This window comes from Rhinichthys klamathensis, unplaced genomic scaffold (genome assembly GCF_029890125.1).
Source record: "Rhinichthys klamathensis goyatoka isolate OS25496 unplaced genomic scaffold, OSU_Roscu_1.1 h1tg000727l_1, whole genome shotgun sequence".
Classification (NCBI taxonomy): Eukaryota; Metazoa; Chordata; class Actinopteri; order Cypriniformes; family Leuciscidae; genus Rhinichthys; species Rhinichthys klamathensis.
The window spans coordinates 85,001-95,488 of record NW_026607141.1 but is presented as its reverse complement, the minus strand read 5'-3'; the positions used below and the strand labels follow the sequence as shown (position 1 = coordinate 95,488).

The window sequence follows — 10,488 nt, the reverse complement described above, 5'->3', positions numbered from 1 at the left end:
TACTAAAACAAGATGATAAATAATTGAAATAAATAAATCTTAATAACAATAATTCATTATTAGAAGTAATTGTTGGGTGCAATATTACTTTAAGAAACTAAAAATGACCAGTGGTTCTTATATGTCAGTTTCTGGACAGCATGTGTGCTTATAATCAGATTTAAGTGTTTTTCTTATCCATTTTTCAATAAAGCTCCATGTTATTGCTGAGCTCTGGGGTTTTACAGGCTCAATCTCTCTTGTTTTTACTTACAGGTCTCTGTTCTTTGCTTTCTCTGCAAAATACCCAGAAAGTCGTTCCTGAGTCAGCAGAGAAGAGGAAACAAGAGAAAGGCAGTTCAGCTTTGTTTACTGGCTTCATCAAACACGATGATCGCTTCGCTCAGATATTGGAGGTCAGTTATCGATCTTCTCATTAGCGAAGGCAGAGCTGATTGATTTGTACTCTAGGATTCATCACTCTAAACAAGCCTTTCAGACTCCACTGATGTCATTGTTTTAGCAGTGAGCTAAAATTTGTTTTGGAGCTTTTGTGCTATGGACTAGCCTGGCTAACGTCAGACCAGAGATGCTTTCAGGAAAAACATTTGCATTGAGATCGAGTAAAAACAGCTGTGCGACAGCTGAGTACTTGCATTTATGCTATGTCTTTCGCACTCACGCAAAAAAATTCAAGTTGATTATTATTGAAATTTCTTGATTTCGTCTCTAAATATGTGCAGAATAACGCTAAATGTGCCTTACCTTTGCTGCCTCTTATTCGTCTTCCTAAGTGGTTTTGGACTTATTATATATCGACACCTAATGGTGTAAGTGCATTGTTTTTACTTTAATAATTCGTCATAGGATCTCCATGAAGTACCAATTATTTTTCTTACCTTTATCAGACACTTTTATCTATAGTGCATTGAATGTACATGTTTTTTTCATTATTTGTGCCCCCTGGGAATGATACCCTTAACTTTGCTAGTGTCATGTTCAACTATATAAGAACTATTCATTTCTTTAGCTATAAAACTTTTTAATTAGCATTCTCGTATTTATCTCCTCCACCATCTCCCATTTCATCACTTTCGCAGTGATTTATTACTCTTGTAACTTCAGTTCTGCTTGGAGTCTTCTAGATCCCCTTGGCAAGCAGAACCAGGGGGTGCCTGGGGTCTCCTGCAGGGGCTGATCTGAGACCAGTCTAAACCACTCAAATCCAATCCTTTATCACGGTAGGATCAAAAGTCTGGCCGGGTGCCCAGGGGGTGAGACGGGCAGGAATGTAGGAGGTACAAGAGTGTGGGCTCTCCAAGTTCAAAACTAAATACACAGCCGCTTTAAGAGAGACTCACAGTGACAGGCGAGCTGAAGCACGTGTACATCTACATATAGAGAGAAAACTGAGGACATCTGTCTGCTGAGAAAGAGAGAGACAATCTTTAAGTACGGTGAGTAGGAGCAAGGGACATAGAAAGTGTTCATTTAAACAACTTTTCAGTTGAAAAATGTTAAATATTAATGCAAGTAATTGTTTTGGAGTAAACTACATTTTAAAAATAATATATGCAGTGCAGTAATAGTAATATGGATATGGTCAAATATGGACATGGTACAAATATACAAATTCAGTCATCATTTACTCACCATCTTGTCATTTCATATGATTGTCCTTCTTCCATGGAACGCAAAAGGAGATGTTTGGCAGAATGTCCAGGCTGCTCATGGCCTTATTGAGGGAATTGAGACTTGAGCTGTAAAGCTCCAAAAAAAAAATTTGGAAAATACCATAAAAGTGGTCTATGACTTAATATTTATAAGTCTTTTAAAGTCTTATGATTGATTGATTGATTGATTGAAAACTTTATTGAACAACAACAATCAACATGAAGTGTTCAAAAGGATAAAACACAAAAAGCCCAAAGGCTTGTTTCCATTGTGGTCCTTAAGATGGAAGATAAGTGACAATACATGAATTAAAAACATTGAGAACAATAAAGAAAGGGGACAAAAAAATACAAACAAAGTAAAACAGATAAAAACACAATAAAAAGAACAAAAACAAGGGCTAAATTCCCAGATAGACGCAAGCAGACACACAAGCGGACAGTACAGTATTCCTACTACTTCAAGGATTTCTATTTCTTTGCGGTCAATTTGATCAATTTGTGATCAATTTGTGTGAGATTTTGTGTGTGTCCAGGATTTTCTGTCATCATAGTTGTGAAATCCCATTTACGCTTCATCATGTTGCACTGAGTTTAATGTCAATGATGTTAAGGCTATCATATGGCTTCAGAAGACTTGAAATATAGATAACCTGTTGTATGGATTACTTTTATGTAGTTTTTAGACCTCAACACCTCCAGTCCCCATTCACTTTCATTGTACTAGAAAATATTGACCAGTTAAATTTTTGGGTGAATGGTTCCTTTAAGCCATGATTAGTGTTATTTGTAGCATCATTACTGTACTTTCTTATTGTTTATTAATATTTTGAATTAGTTTTAATTTTATATTTTCAGTTTTCATTTGTTAAAGTTTCGATTATTTTATTGTTTTAACTTATTTTTTATTTTTATTTCAGTTTTAGTCGTTTTAGTCATTTTACTTCAACTTAAAATAAATGAAAATTTGAAATTGTGCATTCGCAATTAACTGAAAATACATTTGTTTTATATATTAGATTTTTTTTTCTGTTAACTACAGTTTTAGTTTTAGTAACAGCAGTGGCCTTGACAAGATGCGAAAGAAAGTATTTAAACATTAAGGAACAAACACCTGTCAGAGTCAGATGGCGAGTTTTTTTTTTAACCTCATGTAATTAGACATTAGCAGTGAAAATCACTCACAGCTGTAAGATCTGCCCTCTGTTTATAAGAGGCTGTAAGGGTCTGTGTTGGCTCTTACAGTCCGGTTATTAGTACAAGATGTGTTTTAGGATTGAAGTATTCTGCCCAGAGCGGGGACACAGAATATCTGCCTCCTGCTGTGGTCAGAAGCAAACAAACACACGGCTTTCGTCATTTGAGGGACAAATGCACTCAAAGTACTCGCCAATGCGCGTACATGAATATTTTTAATTCTCAATGAAGTACTGAAACTGTCCTAATACCAATTGTGATGTTTTCGTGACATCTGCCCTTCAAAGGAGACATCAAAGGTGACCCCTTTGGTCTCCAGCTGTGGGTGGTTTTCCTTCTATCCGCCCCCTTCACTTTTCCTGCTAATGCAGACCTCAGTACTCCTATAGAAGTGACCGCAACTTGTCATTATGCCCATCTTCACTGTAACACATGGAAACGGGGTCTCTCTGGGAGGCCTTTATGTTCTGTAGGCATCCTATAGAGATTCGTAGTTTGAGCCTGAATAAGCTTTTGTTCTCGCCTGTGACCCCAGATCCCTACAAACATTAGCATCCGTAAAGAGCAAGTGGGTTACTCGCAGTTAAATGTGTTTGCGCGCAGTGGACTGGGATATTATGAGGTCCTAAGGTTGTTGCATCCTTCCGTTCAGTTGGTTCATTCGTGTGTACGTCATCAGTTTCAGGTGAGTCAGCACACAGGATGATCCCCAATGCCACAGGAAACAGCTCTTCCCTGCAGTCAGCTGACTTCCTGCCTAACAAAGGTTAATGCCAGACAGTTCCACCAACACTACAGTGTTGTGCAATGCCATTTTTGGGGCTTATTTACAGTTTTAATGCAGGCCTACTGTTTAAAAAGTTAATGTTTAAACTCATTGCTAATCTAGTTCTTTCACAATCACAGGGCAAATTGACTCAGCTGTATTTAAGCTTTCCCAATCATGTAGTGTATTAAGATCTATTAGAATTTATCAGTGTAATGGAATTCAAAAAGTACCATGGTATTGCCATGGTACATGATCAGAAACATGGTACTAACATGATACAAATGTCAAAAACCAGGTAGGCTACAAACTTGGTAACGTTAGCGTGTTAAAAAACAATGTAATATTACCTCAGGTCTTTTTGCTAGACAGTCATACACTCTATTTTCATAGTTATGCCATGCCATAATAGGGCAAATAATAAATAAAACAAAGGAAGGAAGAGGCTGCTGAAAAGAGAAAATCTCATTCTTCGCAATGTTTTCGAAGTGAAATGTGATCTGTGTGTAATGGCTCTCGACTCCTGTAGGTCTCTCTCAGCTCGGTTGAGTCGGTTCAGTAGAAAAGCTTCTTCATCCCCAGCGGAGAAATACGGACGAAACCAACTCGCCATGTAGGGGGGGCCAGAGGGCACATTGTCGAGAACTCTGGTTTTACAGCCAAAACAACGACCTCGGTACCTTATATAAAAAAAATAATCTGTAATAATATGTCGTATCATATTGAGTGGTTGCAAAACTTTACATTAAAGAATAGCGATTTGCGTCATTTATAACAACTCACACCCTCTACCTACAACTATGTGCATCAGTCTGAGGGCCAAAATCCGCACACATTCAATCATTGATCCAGATGAGCCAGCTGAGCATGAGCGATACTCTCTGAACTCGTACGGGGCGTTTTAAGGCGTTCAAACAATGATCATAGACTGGGTTGTTTCGAAATAGCGTTTGGGATTTTATAGTTATGAGTTGTTTGCATCCGCTGGATAGATGGGTGGACGCTGCGTGGTGGTAGTTTGAGTGATCGGACCGGTGTGTTGAACGGGTTCAGTCCGATCTATACAGGTCAGTGTTTCCTCTAATAGATCACAGTTAGTTTGTGTAACAGTTCCTAGAAATAAAAGAAGAAGCGATTTTGTAACGTACAACTGTAACAATGAAACGAATCGATTGTTTAAAACAAAGTTTGAATGTTCCATAGAATCTTCAAAATGTGATTGTTTATTCTTTCCCTTCTTCTAGTTCGAGCGGCGTAACTTACTAATAATGCCGATTTCATGGGTTCGATTCCGAGGAAACGCATATACTGTTAAAATGTATATTTTAGAAGTATTTGATAAAAGTGTGGTGAATGTAAATGATCTCGTTTATTTCTATAAGTATAATGCAACAATGAATTAAACATGGCTAGTTCAATGGTTCTAGTGGATGTGATTATTTAGCTTTTTTTTTTTTTGTTGTATAGAAAATCATATTTTCTTTCCTTTTGAAAGTTCCTGGTAATCTTTCTTTTAATTTTTTTTTTTTTTTTTTTTTACTGTAGCTCAGCTGGTAGAGGATGGCACAAACAAAGCCATTATTATGGTTTTGATTCCCAGGCAACACCTGTTGTGATAAAATGTGTATTATAAATGTAGTCAATTGTGTTATGATAAAAGTTTGCAAAATTCATAACTGTTAAAGAACTTAGTTACGTGTGTAAAAGCATGTATAAAGTAACGATATTTGAACATACTTTAGGATATATGTAGTATTTTATTAATTTTAGTGGTTTTGTGTATTTTTAGGTCTGAAATGAGGAACATCACGCGTCTCTTTGGGACGACCCGACCTGAATGGGTCTCCTGTCTACAACTATTGTTTTTGATGCCCTTTTGGACCTGTTTAAAAGCACAGCAGTTAAAAAACACTAGATGGCCACTGTATTCTGGTAAGCCTTTGCTGTTGGCCTGGAACGCTCCTACTGAAGACTGTAGACCTCGACATGATGTCAAATTCCAGTTGGATCAGTTCCAAATAGTGGCGTCACCAAATGAGGGCTTCACCAAGCAAAATCTCACCATTTTCTATCATGACCGTTTGGGATTGTACCCATACTTTGAGGCAGACAGCACTGCAGTCTATGGTGGCCTTCCACAGACCGCCAGTCTCACGCAACACCTAGAACGGATGTCGGAGGGGCTCAATAAGTATATCAAGGACCCGACAGCCAAAGGTCTCGCTGTGATCGACTGGGAAGAGTGGCGGCCCCTCTGGAAACGTAACTGGGGCACTAAAGACATTTACCGCGAGCGTTCAAAACAGTTAGTCACTGAGAAAAATCCAACTTGGTCTCCGGATCAGGTGGCCAAAGTGGCCCAGCAAGAGTTTGAGCTCTCTGCAAGGAAGTTCATGTTGGAGACTCTTCGATTGGCCAAGAGCTTATGGCCCCAACAGCTTTGGGGGTTCTACCTTTTTCCTGACTGTTACAACCACAATTACCAAAATAACCAGAACTACACGGGACGCTGTCCGGATGTGGAGGTCTCCAGGAACGACGAACTGAAGTGGCTGTGGACGGAGAGTACAGCTTTGTTTCCTTCCATATACATGGGAAAACCGCTGAAGGACAAACTGTCCGGGCGGCAGTTCGTACGGAACCGAGTCAACGAGGGCATGAGGTTGGCGTCTGTTGGGAACGGGTCAGCCAGACCTGTTTTTGTCTACACACGGCCCACTTACCTAAGCACTACTCCAACTTCTAACGGCAACTCTCCTGAACTCCTGCTGCTGACAGAGGTGAGATTCCTGTAATGGTGTGTTTCTCCCTGTGTGGAAGTTTGATTTCCTTAAAAAAGGGGTGTTAATACTGGACCACTGTGGGCGCCTCTTTGTTAAAGTTGACCTGTCCTGAGTGCACTATAGTATTCTGGTCAACACCCTGGTTTGCTTGTTCTGATTGGAAAAAAAACAACAACTTTTAATCCGTTTCGGAGCTAAAGCATTTGTGATTTTGCAGTCTTAGTATGAATGCCTCATAACATCGATTTCAATGCTTATTGATTAATCATATCATGCCTAGTTACCTTAACTCTGTTCACACAGACAGCTCAGCAGGTCACATGACGCGTCTGGTTCGCTGCCACACTGAGACATCAGTAAAGCTGTTCTTGAAATCTAGACTAATTCTGGTCTGTCTAAAGACTGAAGATCACATGACGTCTACTGGACGTGTCTGTGCTTCAGTGTGGTGCGAGTGTTTGTGTTTGTAGGGGAATGACTGAGGTTTGGGGTTCGTCAGACGTGTGGAGAGTCTGAGCACTGCCAGGTATAAAAGTACAAGCCAAGGCACTTTTACAAGCGTGTCTGTGAGAGAAACACCACGCTTTAGCTATAAAACTATTAGTGGAAGACGTTTCTTGAGACATTTGAGTCTTAATTCATCACATGACTTGTATTAACAGCCTTATATTAGACAGGAATTTTTCGTGAGAATAAACTGCGCTGTAAAAAGTCACACTAATTCAAACATTTAGAAATCAAAAATATTTATTCTGTCTTTTAACTAAACATACTGTTGCTGCTGAATACCATGAACAAAAATCACTAATAAACTAGACTGACTAATATAAATGTCAAACATTATTACAACAAGTAAACAAAAAAAAGTGACTAATACAATAAGAACAAATAAACACATTAGCAATAGCACAAATAAATACATTTGAACAAAGTTCAGAAATTAAAATCAAATGTAAAATAACACTGAATGGTTTTCTTTAAAAAAATAAAAAATAGATTAATCCTTAATAATATTACTAAAGTTATTCAGTTAAAATCAGTGAGATTTTTATTAGTCTTTTGTTCTTTGATTTACATTAATGACACAGACAGCAGCGGGTATATTAGGCTGTCGTCACTTTAAGACCGAATGCACTGATCCAATATATTTTCAGTTTAAGCGCAAGAAGACGATAAAGAGAACTCTATATGAAAGGCGTTTTTTGTGGTGCGCACACTCTGATTGTGGCCAGCACAGAAAAAAGCACGCCAGTGCCACATTGAGTTCTCTTTTGCGTCGTCTTGCACTTGAATGGTACGGTGGCCGAGAGAGCTCAACGCGCTGCAACTGAAGAAAATGCATGCAAATAGAAGAAAACACATGCAAATAGAAAACAACGCGTGCAAATAGAAAAAAACACATGCAAATAAAATAAAACGCATGCAAATAGAAAAAAACGCGTGCAAATAAAAAAACACCCGCAAATTAAGAAAACATCTTCATCAGTTTCACAACACACGTGTGCTCCAAATACTCACAACACCACCAAATACATAAACGCGCTGCAAATAACACAGAGCACAACGGAAATGTTTCCAGGGGAACCAAATAAGTGACGAACCCGGCTGGGACGTGCTGGCATATCCATAAATCTATGCGTGCTGGTGCTTACAGCTTAAAATTATACTTTTTTTTATTTGTTTATTTATTTATTTGTTTGTGCAAAACATACAGAGATTACATTTTTTTATGACATACAACTTGTATACAATGTACAAAATGTATTAACAATATGTTCAATGTCATCAGAATACAAATGAGAAAAGAACAATGAGCTGGAAACTAAAAAAAAAAAGAAAAACATGAAGGAAAGATATTTATCTATACATCAGTTACACTGTACAAATTGTTTCGTAAGAAATGTTAGGTAATGTAGGGTCCAAAATTTTAAAGTTGAGACACAGAAATATAACGCATATTTTAAAAGCTTTTTTTGTAAAATAAAAATAAAAATGTATTTGCATCCGTTATGTTAACAGCATCATATTTCTGTCGTAAGACCAGCTGATGGACACCGTGCTGCGTTGTCATGGGGACATCCCACGTTGTCTTTAGTTGCTCCCTTCATCAAGTGCGTTCCACACGGCTGCCTAACAGCACACTAGAGCCTTGCTCACTCCAAAAGGGCTCTGCAATCTCCCCTTCGAAGGGAGTATGGCATAGAGGGGTTTCACCAACGTCACGTTCTGGGCGGTAACCCGGATGCGCGGCCATTATGGAGGCACTCGGATGTAAACAACAGCATGAATTGCACTGTTCATGTACTACTGAACACATTGTTACACTAATAAACCACGGAAAAAAACACGTGGTAGGTGCGAAATCATATAGAGAAGGACTTGGGAAGCAGGAGAGAGCGCAACATTTTGACAAACTAAAGTTAATATGTTTTATGTGGTCACATTATGTGGTAGCTGCTAAAGATCCGAACGAGTTAGCTTCTCTAGCACGTAACATTACTGCAATTCTTCCATCTATTTAGTATCCCGAAATAAGATACGTTCAGATTGTCAGTCCAAAAAAGCACAAGAAATTCGTTTCAAGTTACATCCATATGTGGTTTGAAATCCTATTCAAATCACATATCAGGACATCAGCCTCAGTCTGAACGATCGGATTTCGCGTGGTATGTCTTAAAATGCAAACGTCATTTATAGGAAACATGCTGAAAGTCACTGCCGAAACAATGCTGTGTTGTTGCAAAGTGCCAGACGAGCAGAAAAGTACTACCGGTATTTCTGAAACCGGCGCAGACGAGCGTGGGAAAAAAGCAGTAACGTTACATACCAGCCTCCTACAGTTCTGCCGTAGTAGTCCAGCGCGGCGGCTATACACATTTCCATGTTGTAACATTTAAAAAAGACAACATCTAACTTTATATTGCAAATGCAACCCCTCCATCAACGCAAAGTCATTGCCATATTACCAAATAACATGCATGGACACACACGTCGGATCTGAACAGTTGCGATACACAGTGTGGACATCATTTTAGATCAGATTCCAATTTGATACAAAGATAATCGGATTTGGACTGACAGTGTGAATGTAGCCATAGTTAACTACGTCGACATTTTAGCCATAGTCAACGCTTCATTTACACCTGTCTGATGATGTACTACCTCTCTCAACCACAAACGCCTTCTTTCGTCAGTTTTTTGCACTCTTCTCTTTAACTTTTGACAGTCTATAGCACTCGACATGTTTTTTCCCGATGTGACCGATTGGTACAGACAAAAACTCGACCATTTTTCAGCAGCAATAATCAGCCAAATTTGCGAGTCCATTCAGTTCAGTGGCATTATTTACGTTCTGTGCCTCCAAAATGGCCGACTTCCGGATTGATGACGCGTCGTGAAACCCCTCTATAGGGAAGCTCACGAGCAAGCACGTCTCGGCCGGGTTCGTCACTTATTTGGTTCCCCTCGAAACATTTACGTTGTGATCTGTGTTATTTGCAGCGCGCTTTCTGTATTTGGTTGTGTTGTGAACTTTTGCAGCGCGTTTCCTTATTTGGAGCACACGTGTGTTGTGAAACTGATGAAGATGTTTTTTTAATTTGCAGGTGTTTTTTTCTATTTGCACGCGTGTTTTTCTTTTTGCATGTGTTTTTTTCTATTTGCATGCGTTTTTTTCTATTTGCACGCGTTTTTCTCTATTTGCATGTGTTTGCTTCAGTTGCAGCGCGTTGAGCTGTCTCGGCCACCGTAGAATGGTTTAAAACCACATTAAAATGCGCACACAGGAATCGGTAAGCGGAATCCATTTTTATTATATAACAATAATTATCCGATTCTAGAATTGGAATCGATTTTCTATTCTATTCCAAACCCTAATCAGTGGCATGTCTCCTTTGTTTACCATGCTGAACTGCAACACACCAACACGTGAGGAATTGTGATGTCAGCAACAGATTTACAAACTAACAGTTGATTGGACAGCTACTCTTACATGAAACGCATGCAGAGCATATCCATCGACAGAAGCATACTTTATAGGAACTCTGTTTTTTTCCCCAAGCCATATTATAGATGCCTTGTCAGATTTTAC

The 10,488-nt window shown here is 38.9% G+C and overlaps 1 protein-coding gene across 3 annotated transcripts in view; it reads left to right on the top strand.

Moving 5' to 3' along the window:
- The first annotated feature begins 237 nt into the window (after positions 1-237).
- The window catches only part of hyal2b (hyaluronidase 2b), a 14,534-nt gene continuing 4,283 nt past the window's right edge, over positions 238-10,488 (top strand). The window contains exons 1-2 of one of the 3 annotated variants that reach the window (XM_056242442.1): positions 238-395; positions 5,405-6,395. In XM_056242442.1, coding sequence (XP_056098417.1) covers positions 370-395; positions 5,405-6,395 — 1,017 coding nt within the window. In that variant the 5' untranslated portion in view covers positions 238-369. Of the gene's footprint in view, positions 396-993; positions 1,437-4,475; positions 4,683-5,404; positions 6,396-10,488 lie in introns of those variants that run through there. The other 2 variants (XM_056242444.1, XM_056242443.1) reach the window with 2 other exon arrangements.